Source organism: Cottoperca gobio, chromosome 17 (assembly GCF_900634415.1).
Source record: "Cottoperca gobio chromosome 17, fCotGob3.1, whole genome shotgun sequence".
Classification (NCBI taxonomy): Eukaryota; Metazoa; Chordata; class Actinopteri; order Perciformes; family Bovichtidae; genus Cottoperca; species Cottoperca gobio.
Genome location: NC_041371.1, coordinates 2,463,880 through 2,482,824, shown reverse-complemented (window position 1 = coordinate 2,482,824; position 18,945 = coordinate 2,463,880). Strand labels below are relative to the sequence as shown.

The 18,945-nt window shown below is 40.8% G+C and overlaps 1 protein-coding gene across 1 annotated transcript; it reads left to right on the top strand.

The window, feature by feature from the left end:
* The first annotated feature begins 9,929 nt into the window (after positions 1-9,929).
* Positions 9,930-18,936, top strand: pitrm1 (pitrilysin metallopeptidase 1). The gene is given in 28 exon segments (XM_029453168.1): positions 9,930-9,976; positions 10,722-10,827; positions 10,931-11,037; positions 11,143-11,294; positions 11,430-11,544; positions 11,684-11,780; positions 11,984-12,144; positions 12,424-12,550; positions 12,690-12,778; positions 12,897-12,939; positions 12,941-13,026; positions 13,113-13,226; positions 13,549-13,645; positions 13,790-13,924; positions 14,121-14,259; positions 14,393-14,509; positions 14,591-14,720; positions 14,967-15,087; positions 15,197-15,273; positions 15,412-15,577; positions 15,970-16,070; positions 16,139-16,259; positions 16,339-16,389; positions 17,429-17,541; positions 17,641-17,763; positions 18,193-18,338; positions 18,511-18,613; positions 18,695-18,936. Coding segments are annotated over 28 exon segments (3,078 nt in total). The 3' UTR covers positions 18,789-18,936.
* Positions 18,937-18,945: the final 9 nt, after the last annotated feature.

The following is an 18,945-nucleotide window of genomic DNA, read 5'->3' as shown; positions in this document are numbered from 1 at the left end:
CAAACCAGACACCCCAGCGTCGGCCAATCGGCTCGCCACTCCCTCACCACGAGTGGGACTCAGATTCCTCTCAAACAAAAGCCGCCTGTTTGTTATCCGGCTCCAAACTGGTGGAACCAGCTCCCCCCCCCCCCCCCCCCACCCCCGTTGATGTGAGGACAGCAGACAGGCTTCACACCTTCTGTCACAGCCTGAACACTCACCTGTTTCCACTGCACCTCGACCAATGAAGAGAGAATAATAATAATAATAATAATAATAATAATAATAATAATAATAATAATAATAATAATAATAATAATAATGTTCTTTGTATGTTCCTGCAGGAGTCTTGCTGTTCAGAGTTGTGTCCTCGTGACTGTTTGCACTTATTGTGTCGCTTTGGACAAAAGCGTCAGTTAAATGAACTGTAATGTAAAAAGAAAAACCAAAACAGAGACTTGTGTATTATTGACAGCTGGATACATGAGATTAGTTTATTTAAGTGACTAAGTGTGATTCTGTTGTGAGTTATAAGATATCTCTGTGTTGCCTTCAGCTCCGTTTGTTTCTTGTCTGGCGGTGTTCTTGATAAGAGGGCACAGAAGTCCGTGTAAAATCCTAAACTTAGTGGCTTTAATCCGCTTCATTCAATGTTTGCTGTTGTGTTTTGATAAGAAGGAATCGTTGTGTAACAGTGTCTGGTTTAACGTATGCACTCTGTTGTCTTTGCTGCATCGTATACATGATTCAGACTTCTGATTGTAATCAGAAAAACATACAGTGGCATGAGAAGGGGAATCAATCCCAATCAAAGGGAGCACGGTGGCCTCGCGCAGCCCCCCCCCCCCCCCCCACACACACACTGAGGGGCTATTAGCAGCCAGTAAGCGGCTCGATACTAAACCCACAACACCTGAACAACAGAGACCATAATGTTCTGAACCCGGTGGCCTCACATCTTATCGATTCAACCCGTCCATTTAAATACAGTGTGTAGTTCACCTGTGTGTGTGTGTGTGTGTGTGTGTGTGTGTGTGTGTGTGTGTGTGTGTGTGTGTGTGTGTGTGATGTTTGTTTTGTTAGTTTTTATTTTATTTTACCACAAAAACAAAAACAAGCAGAGCCCGAGGCTGTGTGTCAGGGGAGCCGTCTGAGTCTGAGGTAGGGGGGCGAGCGTCCGTCCCGACGATCCGTCCTTATTAATGTCAAACGCAGCAGCGACGCTCTGGATTTAACCGGGTAGAATAGGTGACTGTGGGGGGGGGGGATGTCTGGGACATTATTTTTGAACTCATAAACTGTTATTGCTGTGTGGTACGTCTGTGCTATTTCACTTATTTCTTAGCAAGGACAGATTTGAGATGTAGACCTTGGGAGTGAGGACATCTCTGGACGGTTTGAGGGTAAACGCTCGGGTTTTAGGATGAATCTTCTGTCTGTGTTTAGGTGAAGTGGTTATTTATAGCAATCCTCTTCCTGGAGGACAACAGACCAAACTTCATCCACTGAGGAAGACCAAGATGCTGTTGAAAGTCCAGAGTAAACTAGTAAGGTGGAGTAGTAAACTTGGGTTTAGATTTGTTTATCAAACTATGCATGAAAGTCACAGGAAAAAGTTTTGAAACAAACTTCCAATCTTGCAGCTAAATCCTCTTGTTCCACTGTTGATCTACAACCAGTATATATAACACTATAAATTATATATAAATAATTATATACTATCTTATATATATTATATATATATATAGTGTATATATATATATATAATATATACCTATATTTATATATATTATATATGTTATATATATTATATCTATATACTACTTCTTTCTCTCTATCTCTCTCTAATTCTATATTTCTCTATACTATCTCTTCTCTACTCTATTCCTTTCTCCTCTCATCTTCTATATCTTTTCCATGTCACTCTTTCTAGAGAGAGAGAGATAGAGAGACACACGCGAGAGAGATAGAGAGGAGAGAGAGAGAGAGACACAGGAGAGAGAGAGAGACAGGAGAGAGGAGGAGCGAGATAGGTGAGACGGAGAAGAGACAGGAAAGAGAGAGAGACAGTAGAGAGTGAGAGAGAGAGAGACGGGATAGAGAGAGAGACGGGAGAGAGAGAGAGACAGCTATATATATAGAGAGAGAGAGATAGGAGAGGAGAGAGAGAGAGAGAGAGAGAGAGAGAGAGGAGAGATACCACGAGAGGGAGAGCGAGAGCGAGAGAGAGCAGAGCGGGGAGAAAGAGAGTAAGGAGAGAGAACATAGAGAGAGAGAGGGGAGAGATATAGAGAGAGAGAGGAGAGAGATGAGAGAGACCAAGAGGAGAGAGCGAGAGATAGGAGCCACAGCGTAGATACTAGAGACAGGTAGAGAGAGAGAGAGGAGAGAGAGAGAGAAAGTAGATAGACAGCGAGGATAGATACAGGTAGAAGAGAGAGATAGAGAGAGACCGGGAGAGAGAGAGAGGACGGGGGGCGAGAGATAGAGATACGGAGAGAGAGGGATAGAGATACGGGAGAGAGATAGAGGAGTAGAGAGGAGACAGTATGAGAGATACAGGGAGAGAGAGACGGGAGAGAGAGAAAGGATACGAGAGAGAGAGAGAGAGAGAGAGAGAGAGGGATGGAGAGAGAGGAGAGAAGGAAAGAGAGAGACGGGGAGAGAGAGAGAGATCAGGTAAGAGAAGACGGGAGGGGAGATAGACAGGAGGATGAGAGAGAGAGAGATGAGAGAGAGAGACACGAGATGGGATAGAGGGAGATAGAGAAGAGAGAGATGATGGATATAGTATATATATATAGAGATATAGATATAGGGTATATGATATAGATATCGATAGTAGATAGGGGAGGATAGATAGAGAGAGATAGAGATGATAGACACTATGGGATTATAGATAGAGAAGATATAGGATATAGAGAGAGAGGAGAGAGGGGGAGATGATCTAGATGTATAACTATCGCTATAAGGTGTATATATAGTTACACAGATAGAGGAGAGAGATATAGAGTATAAAAAGTAGATAAGATATATCAGTATAGAGTATATTATAGATATAGAGATGCGAGAGGAGATGCGATGATCGTTACAGGATAGATAGACAGTAGTAGAGAGTACAGGATAATAGAGAGATAGAGAGAAGGTAGACTTATAGTATAGATGTATCGATATATATACAGGGATATAGATAGACGGATAGAGATACAAGTAGAGATAGAAGAGATACTGGAGGTAGATAGAGAGAGATAGTAAGACTGTATATAGATAAGAGACTGGGTCGATAGCGAGACAGTATATATAATAGATAGTAATATATATATAGAGATAGATTATATATATATAGAGATACTAGATATATATATATAGAATATTACAATATTATATATATATAATACCATAGATTAATGTATAGATAATATATATATATATATACTTTATAATATATATAGATTATATATTATATATATATATAATGTGAATATATATACAGTATAATATATACGTATGTATATATAGTATATATATACGTAATATATAACTGGATAAGTATAACAGTATATATATACAGTAATATATATAGAGAGATAGAGATAGAGAATAATATATACGGAGAGACAGAGAGATATAGATACGAGATATACTATATATAGAATATAGATATAATAAGTATATATATAATACGGTATAATATATAATATAGATATACTGTATATATACAGATTATATACATATATATATATATACTGTATAATATACATTATATATTACATATATATATAAGATATATATATATATATACAGTATATATATATATATATACACATGGAGGGCGATGTTGTGGTACAGAAGTAACATATTTAGCGACGTTGTGAAGAAACTCATTTCTTGGAACATACTGAGAAAATGGATCAATGGCAGACCACCAGATTTTGCTGGGGGGGGGGGGGGGGGTCTGTGGACGCCTTGCTATGTTTTGACACGTTGGTTTGTTCATGATTCTGGGTCACCGATGATTCTTTGTAACTGTGGTGAATATTTGATCCTCTAGCTGCGGTCCTCGATGAAGCTGCAGTACAGACTGTGTGTAAATGAATAATTAAAAACTTAAAGCATAAATCTGACTTGTGTTTTGTACTTCTGGACATCAGAGAAAGGTTAAAGCTATCAACGAGGGTCCTGGGTACAAGAGGCTCTTCGTACTCACTTGTGGACACGGTGCTTTGTCTTTTCTTGCACATTCTTATGTGTGCGTGTGTGTGTGTGTGTGTGTGTGTGTGTGTGTGTGTGTGTCTTGTAGTAAAAAGGGAGTGTTTGTGTGTTCGACTGTCTGCACTGTGCATGCACGTCAGTTGTGTGTGTGTGCACGCTGCGTATCAGCACACTCTGGAGTCTCCACTCAATAAGTTGGCAACAAATGCAAAAACCTACGAGATCAAAGAGAATATCACGCCGCTAATTCAACTTCAGATCAGAGGGAGATCTTCAAATTAAGCGCGAGGTTTTGAAGTAAACGCTGTTTTGCCACCGCGTTTCATTTATTTTCAGCTCCGGTGCCCTAATTGGCCCCAGAGGTGAGGAGGAAAGTGGATGGGATGGGGGCGCAGACCAACTATCCATCTGAAAGTGAGCGCTAATGAAACGGTCTGGGGAGAAATTGACATTTCTGTGCAAAGAGAGCAACGCCCTGTCAGATCAGGTAGTGGCCAAGCCAAGAACCCTCTGAGACTTTCAACTCAATATTTCATATCATATAGGTATTAATTAGACAGTGCATAACAGATTCACACCTTTATCTCAAGATATACCCAGACACAGAGTTTGACCTCGTGCAGAATGTCCCGTCCTGTCTCAGCACCTGCACGAGCAGCTGTGACGAGGACGCATCCCGAGAGGCGTCAGGTTGAACATTTAAATCCCTCGTTGCTGTTTACTGCCTCCGTGTTTGTTCGTTTACAAGAGCAGCAGCAGACACATCGCTTCATACTTTAATACATGTCGTTACACAATCTGCAGCGACTTCATTCCAAAACACATTTTCCCAAATCAATCCAATTTCAGGGAGACAACATTGACGCTAGATATTGTTCAATACCTCAGAATTACAGCTCTTTCCATTTCGTGAAAGACGAGAAGCGTCCTCGCCGGGTGCCGAAGGAGGCTTGGCGTTCTGCGGCTGAACACATGGAGAATGCTCTTCCTTCCCAAGATGGACGGAGCTTAAAGTAAACAGCACATGATAATATATTTGAGCAGATACCCAACCTTTAGTTGCCCTTTGTGAGGGGAGAGATAAAGGTGTGGCGAGCGCTTTAGGTGATAAACCTTTCGCACTGATACGGCACGCTGACCGTGCACGCTGACCGGTGCACGCCAACACGGTTCCTGCAGAACTCAGGATGTCGCACAAAGATAGAAATGTAATGACTGAAGCGCTGACATTTACTGTATCAGCCTGCACTTATTGGAAGCTGCAGGTGTTTTAGTGTCAAACTTTTCCTATTCTTTTGTTTATCACCTGTACTACATTTCCCATGAGCCTCAGCTGCACGTTGTGTTTAGTGCAACTGGAACATTAAACTACAGTGAGATGGTGAGAATGGTGAACATTGTTCCTGCTTAGTATCAGCATGTCAGCCTCACAGTGTGTGTGTGGCCACGTTTTTAATAACATTTCATCCAAACCCCAATAAACAGCGTTTAAGGTCACTGAAAATGGAGCTTCTGGTAAAGCTCCGGCCACGGGTGAAGACTTTCAGTGTTGATGTGAACTGGAGTCTTGGGCTCGTAACGTTACGAGTGTGCGCCACTCTCTCCCTTGTGAGGGTAATGGTCAGTTTGTGCAACGGCGGCATAAATACATCTATAAACAGCAGACACGTCCTCATTACCTGCTAACAGGACTGTTTACATGTTTACACAGAAATGTACATTTACTTTTACACTATATTGAGGAACAGAGGTCACTGCTACAACACAGACCAACACAAGCGTGCACGTGTGTGTGTGTGTGTGTGTGTGTGTGTGTGTGTGTGTGTGTGTGTGTGTGTGTGTGTGTGTGCATATAGAGATAAGATAACAAAGATGCATGTATGAAGTAAACAGCCTGATATGAAACTTAAATAGTCTTTCATTTCCAGTAGCATGTACATTATATCATATCAGTTATCGTAATTATGTGTGTGTGTGTGTGTGTGTGTGTGTGTGTGTGTGTGTGTGTGTGTGTGTGTGTGTGTGTGTGTGTGTGTGTTTATTGGGATTCTACCTCCTTTGTATGTAGCTTTGGACAAAAGTAATAAACACACGCAGATGTAAGGTCAGAGATGCAATGAGAATTATTGTTGCAGATTAAAGATCCTCAAAAGAATAGCGTTACTTCTGTGCGAGGCAGTATTGTGAGTGTATCATCTGCATGGACGCCCATATGTGTCCCTAAACCCGTCCTAACAGTAATAATATGTGGCGAGAGGTTACTGAGGGAGGAAACATCCAGACTCAGCAGACTGTCGCCGGAGAACAGAGTGAGAAGACACAAGTGAGGAGCCAGGGTTTTGTTTTCCATCTGACACTGATGGATAGCTTAAGCCTGGATGAACTAGCATCTGGACAGTCCAGACCTTTTTCAAATCCTGTGGATTACCTGGAGGAAGAAGCACATCAACACCAAGTCACTCACGTGCCTGACGACACCGTATATACTGCACGTGGAGCGGTCCACCATATAAAGCATGTTTCAGACATTATATTTGTCGTTTGTGTGTCATGTTACACAGCCTCCATGTATTATTACTTTATTCAAAGGGCTTTATTAAGAGCAGACGGGTGTAGACTTTGGTAATCCTTCAGTTGACCTTAAAGTCACAATGAAACGTCTTTGTGACTTTACTCTCAAAGTTCACGTCAGGATCAGGAATCGTGGCTGCGCCTGCTGCCCTGGTCCTGCTGGACACCGGGAAGCCTTTTTGACAAACTTCCTCTTTTTCAACACAACATCTTTTCTGTCACATGTTGTATTTGTACTATGTTGTTTATCCTGTACACACGACATCTATTGCACGTCTGTGCGTCCTGGGAGAGGGATCCCTCCTCAGTCTCTCCCTGAGGTTTCTTACATGTTCCCCCTTTAATTATGGGGTTTCGTTTAGGAAGTGTTTCCTTGTGCGGTGCGAGGGTCTAAGGACAGAGGGTCTAAGGACAGAGGGTCTAAGGACAGAGGGTCTAAGGACAGAGGGTCTAAGGACAGAGGGTCTGAGGACAGAGGGTGTAAGGACAGAGGGTCTGAGGACAGAGGGTCTAAGGACAGAGGGTCTAAGGACAGAGGGTCTAAGGACAGAGGGTCTGAGGACAGAGGGTGTAAGGACAGAGGGTCTGAGGACAGAGGGTCTAAGGACAGAGGGTGTAAGGACAGAGGGTCTAAGGACAGAGGGTCTAAGGACAGAGGGTGTAAGGACAGAGGGTCTAAGGACAGAGGGTCTAAGGACAGAGGGTCTAAGGACAGAGGGTCTGAGGACAGAGGGTCTAAGGACAGAGGGTCTAAGGACAGAGGGTCTAAGGACAGAGGGTGTCGTATCCTGTACAGTCTGTAAAGCACACTGAGACAAATGTATAATCAATAAAACTCGCAGCATTTACAACTCTTTTATTTCTTTTAAATGTCATAATATTAAACTTTTGATTCCTTGCATTATGTCCTGCTGCAACGTCCTGATTCAACGGGAGCACATCAAATTAACGAGGCGAGATGCACGCTGCCAGAAAGCTGTTTCGCCTCCTGTAGGTTGAAGGTATGTGGTTTGCACATTATATAAAATGACACAAACAAAAGAAAAGGTGTAACTACTTACGAGCAGCTTCAATTTCACTCAAGAAAATCCTTGAAACAAATTCACATCATGGCCACTTTATTATTTTTCAGGTTTTAAAGATGAATATATTTGCAGCGTTTCTTTGTGTCATCAAGGTTTTCCCAGATAATGAACATGCAGTGGCGGACTGGAGCCAGCTCCCGTGTTGGAGGACGCTCACTCTGTCAAAAAGCCTCATGCCTCCTCACCAAGGCCTCCTATTCACGCTTCTGGAAAATCTCCCACATGCTGTCAGTGGAAACACAAGGGATGACTGTGGGTGCCTCAAAAGATATTTAGAAAAAAATAATACACAGAAAAGGCTACTGTTGATGTCAATACAAGCTGAGTGATTTATGCGGGGAAGAAGGAAGTTGCTGGGGACTCCATAATGAGAACTAACTGTGTGAGCGTGCAGTTCTCTATGCTAAGGGTTGACGATCATACAGTTATAACCTTTTTAAAATAGATTGTTGTTGTGGAATGTATGCATGTGTCTATTAATGCTTGCTATAGTTACTTAAACATCCCAGGAAGAATAGTAGGCTGAATCTGCATCTCTTCCTCTGCAGAGGATTCACCTTCCACCTTCTCCCTGATATGGGGATATTGAAGAAGAAGGCTGCAACCTCCGATGAAATGCAGACTGCAGAGGATTGGAGCACCTTACAAAGGAAAACACTGATATACATATAGCAAGCACCACTTTCTAGATGTGATGCCACAAAGAGGATGCAGGTTGAAGAAAGACGTGTAAGCATACAGACAGCACACACTTGGATTAAAGCGCAAAAACTCTTAGCGTGCCAAAGATAGAAAGGTATTTTGACACACCAATGAATCGTTGGTAGACGGTAAGGCTGGGAGCGATAAAAACAACCATTCACCAATAATAATAATAATAATAATAATAATAATAATAATAATAATAATAATAATAATAACAATAATAATAATAATAATAATCATAATAATAATAGTAATGATAATAATAACAATAATAATAATAATAATAATAATAATAATAATAATAATCAAAATAATAATAATCAAAATAAAGTGTAACAGCGACGCCTGATGTAAAAACATTTTAAACTTTTAAACTTTATTCAGTTTTTAATCTCTACCCTACATTCAATGCAATGTGCAATGTCATGGCAAGTTAAAAAAAAGTTGCTTAGCAACACTGAAGTACAGTCTTAAGAATTAAGTATGTAAATGTGATGGAATATACATTTAAATAAATATGGAGGACTGAAAACTTTTTATTTTTTATTATGTAACAATAAATGTGTGTTAGTCATAGGTGTATAGGTTTAACTTCACTGTTCTTGTACTTTGGGACCCTAGATTGGAATATTTAGAAAAAAGCATCGCCTGAAAAGTTACTAACTAAACTACTTCAGTGATACTTACTGGGCCAAACATTATCTTACAGCGCCATCTACTGGAAGAGAGACTCAATTACAATTAACGGGATATAATGAAAGATGAAATTACATTACATTACAGGTGATTTAGCAGACGCTCTTATCCAGAGCGACTTACATTGAACTAAGTACAGGGACAGTCTCCCTGGAGCAACTCAGGGTTAAGTACCTTGCTCAATCCTTAGATAGTTTTAATTTAATTTAATTTAATTAATCAGTTATATCACACTTTGAAGTTGCAAAGTGTGATTTAAATATGTGTTACAATATTGCTGCCCTTCAAAAACTCCTCATCCGGGTCTTTGTTTGGTGATATTAGTGATACCTTGGACAGCCAATCATATCTGCTCTACATTCCAGCTCGACCAACCGGAAACAAGCATGTTAGTGTGTGCACGTTCAGTTTACGGGCGTCAAAAATTGCTCAGCACCTACGTTTCAATGTAGATGGATAGGGTTAACTGCGCAGAAAAGGACTGTCAGATCTGCGGTCTGCGCAGGCGACGGCCATTTTTTTTTACGTGCGCAACTAATCCAATGTGTCAACTGTAGTACACACGGCATGGAAGGACACGGACCCGGGATGCGCAACTAAAATAATGTGGGATTATTAAAAATATTAGATTTAAATTGTGTCACTTTTATAGCCGAGTACTTGAATAATCCCGCAGACATGTTCCGGCAAACGAAGGCGGTGCTCCAGAAACTTCGATACCTAAGGTAAGTTAGCTAACGGTACAGCAGGTTAGCATGAACACACCTGGCGTATGTCCAGTAATTACATCCTACTCGTGTGTGCTGTTGACGTTGTAGTGTCGCGACAACATCCACCGACAGTCTGTAGAAACATGACAAGATACTGAGTGATATTACAGAAGAAGGGGGGGCTTTGACTTTGTCGAAATGTGACATAAGTTAGCATTTAAACTGATGAAACAGCTGATGTAACCGAAGGTGAGAACGCATCACTTAGAAGTTATCTAGCTTACTTTACTGTTTTAAAGTTTTATATAAACTAGTCTTGAAAGGTAAAGGAAAACTAACGTTACTGGAGTTCAACTTCAGTCTTGATTGTTTCACACGAGCCTATATTGGTGCTGCACACCGTGTTGTTTATGTATCCTATCATTCTATTACCTTTAGAAAGAAAGTCTAGTGAAATATATTTAATGCACACTCTGGAAAGTTATTATCTGCAATGAAAGATGCAACACTATCTACACAAGCCTAGTATATATCTTTAGGGCTGTAAAGGTCCACATGGTCGTTGTGTGGCTGCAGGATGTTTTGGACACCTCTCGTTAAAGCTTCAGCATCATTATGAAGCTTTGCACTGCTGTGGGAATGTGCCAGCCAATACACAAGATGCTCAGTGGTGCTATAAAATATTGAGATACGAGATCTGCATTAGTTTTGTGCAAAGATGGGCGAATTATTCTTTGTAATATTAATGTTGTTCTCCCAGTTTCAATGGACAGCAGCAGACATGGAGGCTGAAGAGCACACAAGCGAAAGAGAGGGCTTGTCAATACCAACCAGGACAGAAGATCCACGGCTTTACAGTCAGAGAGGTGAACTGAGTTGGCTCAGCGTAATTTAGGACTTATAAAGTCATTTTGTGGTTGAATGTCTCATTATAAATCGCGTTGACTTATTGAAAGTGTCTATTCCCAGGTTGTAGTGGTCCCTGACTTGTTTCTCACAGCAGTGAAGTTGACTCATGATAGGACGGGGGCTCAGTACCTCCATGCAGCCAGAGATGACTCCAACAACCTCTTCAGGTGGGTTGACATGTGTAACAGCAGATACAGAGTTCAACTTTTTCTCTACACTCAGCATCTTTTGTTATCCTTGTACGGAATTGAAACCTCTTGTTTTTGTTTCAGCGTCCAGTTCAGAACGACCCCCATGGACAGCACGGGGGTCCCCCACATCCTGGAGCACACTGTGCTTTGTGGATCTGCAAAGTTTCCCTGCAGAGACCCTTTCTTCAAGATGCTCACCAGGTCCCTGTCCACCTTCATGAACGCTTTCACAGGTACAGAACAATACTTTGGACTCCTTAAAGCTTCTTAAAGTGTTTTAAGAACGGAGAACGAGTGCTAACATGCACCAGCACACTACATACTTGATTAACTAAATAAAAAGCTTCTGTTTGTTTGTTTTCGTGCAGCCAGTGACTACACCATGTACCCGTTCTCAACACAAAACGGGAAGGACTTCCAGAATCTTCTGTCGGTGTATCTGGATGCAGTTTTCTTCCCTTGTCTACGAGAGCAGGATTTCTGGTGAGGTTTGACGCGGTTGTACATGTTGCAATGTTAAAACTACTCCAGTTTTATTTTATGAAGTAGGTAGGCGAACTTTGATTCTGCTTCTCGCTGTATTGTCTAACAGATCATTTACAAATGTCTCTTGATTTTCCAGGCAGGAGGGCTGGAGGCTGGAGAATGAAACCCCCACAGATCTCACGTCCCCTCTGGTGTTTAAAGGAGTTGTGTTCAATGAAATGAAGGGGGTTTTTGTGAGTTACCTGGTCACTGTTATTCGCATTGATCTGTTTCACACGCAGGCCATGTCGGTGCTTTCACTATAAAACATCTAATTCACAAATGTGTGTGTAATAATTCACTAATGTCATATAAAACTAGAACACAGGAAAAAGTAAATTAATAACGCTTCTATCATATAAGCAGTGACTTTGCTTGCGTCTGTGTCTCCTCGCAGTCGGACAACGAGAGTGTGTACGCTCAGCACCTGCAGAACAAGCTGTTTCCAGACCACACGTACTCTGTGGTATCAGGAGGGGAGCCGCTCGCCATCCCCGACCTCACCTGGGAGCAACTCAAACAGTTCCACGCCACACATTACCACCCCAGCAACGCCAGGTAGAGAGAAACACACGCTTACACAGCCTCTGTGTGTATTTACTCCGTCAGCTCACACACTCTGGTTGCTGTTGTTGTTGAGAGTCTTGTCCCGCTGCAGATTAATGCAGGACGTTTGAAACTCACATTGAGGTTTACAGCACAAACCGCTGCAAACATGTGAAGCTGATGTCAGATTATTCTCCTCTCCGGCCGTCTGATGGAAGAGAAACTGTGTTGGCGTGACAGGACAGAGGAAGCTGTTCGCATTTTAAATATGTTTTCATAACGTTCCTTTAGGTTCTTCACTTATGGAGATTTGCCGTTGGAGCAGCATCTGCAGCAGATTGAAGAAGACGCTCTGTCCAAGTTTGAGCGCATCAACCCGAACACCGCGGTCCCCTCGCAGCCTCACTGGAGCAGCCCTGTAAGATCTCCATTCCCTTTAATGTAACATCTAAAGGTGTTTTTAGATTTACAGAGCGACTCTAACGTGACTTATTTAAACGCATCGTGTATTTAATTATCACTTGCACGCATAGTTCCATAGTTTTTAACTGTTTCAGAGAGAAGACCGTGTGAGCTGCTGCCCGGACGCGATGGCTCCAGATCCATCCAGGCAGGACACGCTGTGTGTGAGCTACCTGCTGGGAGAGTAAGAACACATTACTGTACTCCTCAATACAAAAAGCCCCCACACGACACCTCTCGTTAAACGTGAAGCTCTGCGTCTGCGTTGTTGTTCAGTAACGTCTTGCTGTGTTTCTCTGCAGCATCACTGACACGTTCGAAGGATTCACTCTCAGCCTGCTGTCAGTCTCTAATGATCTCTGGGCCGAACTCTCCTTTCTACAAAGCTCTCATCGAACCCAAGATAGGAACCGACTTCTCCTCGGTCGTGGGGTGCGTTCATCGTCTTTAAGATGACTGCATCTCAAGCATTGGACTGTTTATCTGTGACGTTAAGCGTGTTTATTCCTGTTGTGCAGATATGATGGCAGCACCAAAGAGGCGTCGTTCAGCATCGGTCTGCAGGGGATGGCTGAGGAGGACGCGGAGCGGGTGAAACAAATCATCAGCCAAACCATCGATGACATCATAGAGTAAGTCGAGTACAATTCAGAAGTAGGGTTAATTTAGTCGAAGATATTCACCTTGTTGTCTGTCGATAAGAGGACCTGCACCGAAGTTTATCTGCTGTGTCGCAAGTAGAAGCCATTAGCTGCACACGACTCTGACATGACGTGAGAGCACAACCGGTGCCATGTGCACGAGTGTTTGTTTCTTACAAATGAAAGAAAATGTCTGCCGTGTGGGAGTGTTACAATGTCCCCGAGAAGTTTCAGCGACGTGCAGTTTGTGCGCTCCAGCAAAGCTCCACAGTACGTCGGATCATCTTTAACCCCGTGTCCTCCTCGCTAACAGGGAAGGCTTTGAGGAGGAAAGAATCGAAGCTCTTCTTCATAAGATTGAGATCCAGATGAAACACCAGTCCACAAACTTCGGCCTTTCTCTGGCCTCGGTGAGTTCACTGCTGTTTGTCTGTAACCTTCCCTGCACAAGGACCCTGCATGTATTTATAAACCTCCATGCAGGAAGTTTCAGAGCTGCTGTTGATACATGTTGCTCTCTTCACTCTTTGTGTGTGTGTTTTGTGTTTTTCTAGTACATAGCATCATCGTGGAACCACGACGGCAACCCGGTGGAGCTGCTGCAGATCGGCAACAGCGTTGAGCAGTTCAGACAGACGTTGAAGGAAAACCCTCGCTTCCTGCAGGACAAAGTTAAGCACTACTTCAAGGTGAATGAAACCGGTAACCTGTGTTTGCATGTTGATCGCAGAGGAAATCTCTTTATTAGCAAACAACAGAATCATTTTAAAGATCTACTCGTGCAGGGATAGATCATTGTTGAGCAACTGAAATGAGTCAGCTGTAACGTTACCTCCTCCTCCGTGGATTTGAGTATTTAATGATAGTTCATGTTCTGCCCTGCAGGAGAACACACACAGGCTGACTCTGTCCATGAGCCCAGACGAGGCCTACTTAGAGAAACAGGCCAAGGCTGAAGAGGAGAAGCTCCAGAAGAAGATCCAGGCTCTGTCTGATGGAGACAGAAAAGAGATCTATGACAAAGGTAATAATCAGGGAGGGGGAGGGAGGGGGAGGGAGGGGATAGGGAGGTTTTCTGTCTGTATGTTCTAGACTGTTGGATCGAGTCTCTTGTTTTATCTGTCTGTGTTAATAACTTGTGTTGTCCTCTTGGAAAGGTCTGGAGCTGCTCGCTGCTCAGAGTAAGACGCAGGATGCCTCGTGTTTGCCTGCTCTCAAAGTGTCCGACATTGAGCCCACGATACCCATCACCGCCGTTCAAATCAGCACCGCAGGTACAGGCTCCAGTTTCACTACGTTGCATGTTAATGTAACGTACTGCACAGTAATTGTATTGCATGTCCTCGTCTCCACAGGAGGAGTCCCGGTGCAGTACTGTGAGCAGCCCACCAACGGCTTGGTTTACTTCAGAGCCATGTGCAGCCTCAACACGCTGCCAGAGGACCTCAGGCTCTACGTGCCGCTCTTCTGCAGCGTTATCGCCAAGTGAGTTTATCCCTCAGTCTGAGAGACCAGAACAAGATCGGGGTTTATTTTGTTTCTCTGGTTTGATGTTGCAAACTGAGCATACAAAAATGTTAAAGGAAAATCTTTTCTGAAGCATAATGCTGAGAGGAATCCAGCTAAATGAGGAGAAACTTAATATCAGGATTGTAATGTTGTGTGCAGTCTGTGTACTGTATAAGACATTACACGGCTGAATTCACTTTTAAAGACTGTTTGTGTGATCAGGATGGGCTGTGGCGCGCTGGACTACAGGCAGCAGTCCCAGGAGATGGATCTGAGGACAGGAGGCGTGTCTGTCTCCACACACGTCACCACTGACTCCTCCCAGCTGGACATGTACGAGCAGGTCAGTGTGTCCTGCTGCAACACGTGCACAGCAGAACATTATAAATGTGTCCTTCAGCCTAGTGCATGATGGGATACGCATCGTTTGAAGAGTGTTCTCTGTGTTTCAGGGAGTCCTTCTGTCCTCCTCCTGTCTGGAGAGGAACCTTCCTCACATGTTTCACTTGTGGAGCGACATATTCAACAGGTTTGTCCAACAACACTTCATATCAACAGCAGCGAGATGTGATACTCAACAGAAACAGCGCATGATATGGATCTAAAGTTGACAGCAGTGAGCTGGTTGCAGAGACATTGTAGCATTAACATTAGCATCTTCTTCTAGCCCCCACTTCAACGACGAAGAGCGCCTGAGAGTGCTGGTGATGATGTCAGCACAGGAGTTGGCCAATGGGATCTCCTACTCTGGTCACATGTATGCCATGACCCGTGCATGCCGACACCTGACTCCTGCAGGAGACCTCCAGGAGACCTTTGGTGGGATGGAACAGGTGAAGTATGAGCATGATGGAAGTGCAACAACTCTTATTTTGTCTTTTTAACTTCCTGTGTTTACATCTGCTGCTTGTGATCAACATGTGACCAGTTTTATAATATAACGTGAGTGTGAAGGTCTAACGGCTGCAAGAACGAGAATATATATATATATATAATATATTATATAATATATATATATTTATATATATTATATATATATATATTATATTATATATATATATATATATATATATGACTCATTAACATTGTGATATTGATTCAAACCATATTGTCCAGCTGTAGTGATGAGACGAACATGTCATGCAAGTTTTTCCTCTTCTTCTTTTTTTACTTGTTTCTGAGCCATCAGTTTGTGAAACAGCTGTTTTGTGTTTTTGTTCATCAGGTGAAGTTTATGAAGAGAATAGCTGAGATGTCAGACCTCAGTCAAGTCATCCGAATACTACCGAGGATCAAGAAACACCTTCTCAACCCTGACAACATGAGGTGGGTGCATATTATCCAACATGTTCTGCATATCATCTACTTCTCTAAACCTTCTCATCTTTTTACAGGTGTGCCGTCAACACAACGCCACAGAAGATGTCGGACGCAGCAGCGCAGCTGGAGAGTTTCATGAAGGATGTCGCTGATAACAGAAAGACACGCAAACCTGTCAGAACTACGATCATTGAGGTGAGACGGCAGAATGTTTGTCATGTTGGGTTGTTGATCAAATCCAAATGTAATAGCGTTTTGTATTCCTTCATTAAAGAGGCCACTGGACCCGCTGGACGACTCTGGACTCAGCAGGAAACTCATCTCTGTAAGTAAAGTGTCGAGGAATCTTTTCATAAAAGAAAAGTTCATAAAATGTATATATATTAATATGTATATTATTATGTATTATATGTATATTATTATGTATATTATTATGTATATTATATATATATATTTTATGTATATTAGTATGTATATTAGTATGTATATTAGTATGTATATTATATGTATATTATTATGTATATTATTATGTATATTATATATATTAATATGTATATTACTATGTATATTATATATATTATGTTATATGTATATTATATTATATTATATATATTTATATGTATATTATATTATGTATATTAATATGTATATTATATTATATATATATTAATATGTATAATATATATATTAATATGTATTATATATATTAATATGTATATTATATATATTAATATGTATATATGTATATTATATATATTAATATTAATATGTATATTATATATATTATGTATATTTATATGTATATTATATATATTAATATTTATATGTATATATATATTATATGTATATTGTATGTATATAATATGTATATTATTATGTATATAATATGTATATTATTATTATGTATATAATATGTATATTAATATGTATATTTATATGTATATTATATTATATATATTAATATGTATCTTATTATGTATATAATATGTATATTATTATGTATATAATATGTATATTATTATATGTATATAATATGTATATTATTATTATGTATATAATATGTATATTAATATGTATATTTATATGTATATTATATTATATATATTAATATGTATATTATTATGTATATAATATGTATATTATTATGTATATAATATGTATATTATTATGTATATTTATATGTATATTATATTATATATATTATATGTATATTATTATGTATATAATATGTATATTAATATGTATATGTATATTATATATATATTAATATGTATATTATGTGTATTGCAGTGTTTGATTACTGATGGATCATGTATTGTGAATCAGGGTGAAGCATGAAGTGTTTTTACTCTTATACTTTTCAGGAGGTGAATTTCCAGCCGTGTCAGATGAAGACGTTCTTCCAGATGCCCTTCCCCGTCAACTTTGTCAGCGAGAGTATTCGCACGGTACCGTTCGCCCACGAGGACCACGCCAGGTACGCACTGAAGATTACAGTCCACCGATTAGTTCTTCTGTAGCCGTACTTACTCCGTCCACGTCCTCCGACTGATGCCCGCTTTCTTTCTCTTGTCAGTTTGTGCATCTTGGCGAGGATGATGTCGGCGAAATTTCTTCATGGAGAAATCCGGGAGAAGGGCGGAGCCTACGGGGGCGGAGCCAGGATGGGAGGAGGTCTTTTCACCTTTTATTCATACAGGTGAGCAGCAGTTCATCAGTTTTGTGCAGTGTTGCAATGCACATTACACAAATGTGTTACATATTGCAAGGAAGTGGAAATGCATTGAAAAGTGTTTTAAAGCTTCGAAATGTGTTAGAAGTCAGAATATATATATATATATATATATATATATATATATATATATATATATATATATATATATATATTTATTTATTTATTATTATTATTATTTTATATAAAAAAAAAATATATTTATTTATATCAAATCAAATTTATTTATATAGCCCAATATCACAAATTATACATTTGTCTCAGTGTGCTTTACAGACTGTACAGGTTACGACACCCTCTGTCCTTAGAGCCTCACATCGCACAAGGAAAATAAATAATGACTGAAGTGTATTTCCAGAGTTTGTGCCTCACGTTTACGTCTCATCCGTCTCTAAGGGACCCGAACGCGGTGCAGACCTTGTCTGCGTTTCGTAAAGGTGTGGACTGGGCGAAGTCGGGACAGTTCACCCAGCAGGACATCGATGAAGCCAAACTGTCGGTCTTCTCCGCTGTCGACTCACCTGTGGCCCCCTCCAGCAAAGGTGAGACTCCCGCTGTGAGGAAAGTGATGGAGCAGTTACCTTTTATCATCAAGTCTTTAGAGCACCATTAAAACAAGATGTCAGTTATCAGAAATATAACAGTTAGGTGCCGTTCCTTTTGTTAAATAGAAGCGGTTTGGGTTCTAGTTTGTTGACCGTGTCCGTGTTGCAGGAATGGGTCGCTTCCTCAGTGGAGTCACAGATGAGATGCTGCAGCATCACAGAGAGAGACTCTTCGCCGTCACTCACGAAAGCCTGTTGCAAGTGGCCGAAAGGTAAAACGTTCACCCAATTTAAAAACGATGTGTTAAGAAACCCAACGAGAGAGAAAGTTAATGTTTGGTGTTCCCCTGCAGATACCTCGGTGCGGGTCAGAGGACGCGTGGCGTTGCTATCCTGGGCCCAGAGAACGAGACGATTAAAAAAGATCCGTCATGGATTGTAAAATAATCCAATCGGCGGGTATTTTATCATTTAAAACTGGATGAAGCGCAAAATACAGATTATTACTTTTCTTTTGATATATTCTGTATGTACATAAGTGAACATGTGATTCCGTTACAGTATAATAATAATAATAATGGAAACACTAAATCTGTGTCGGCTC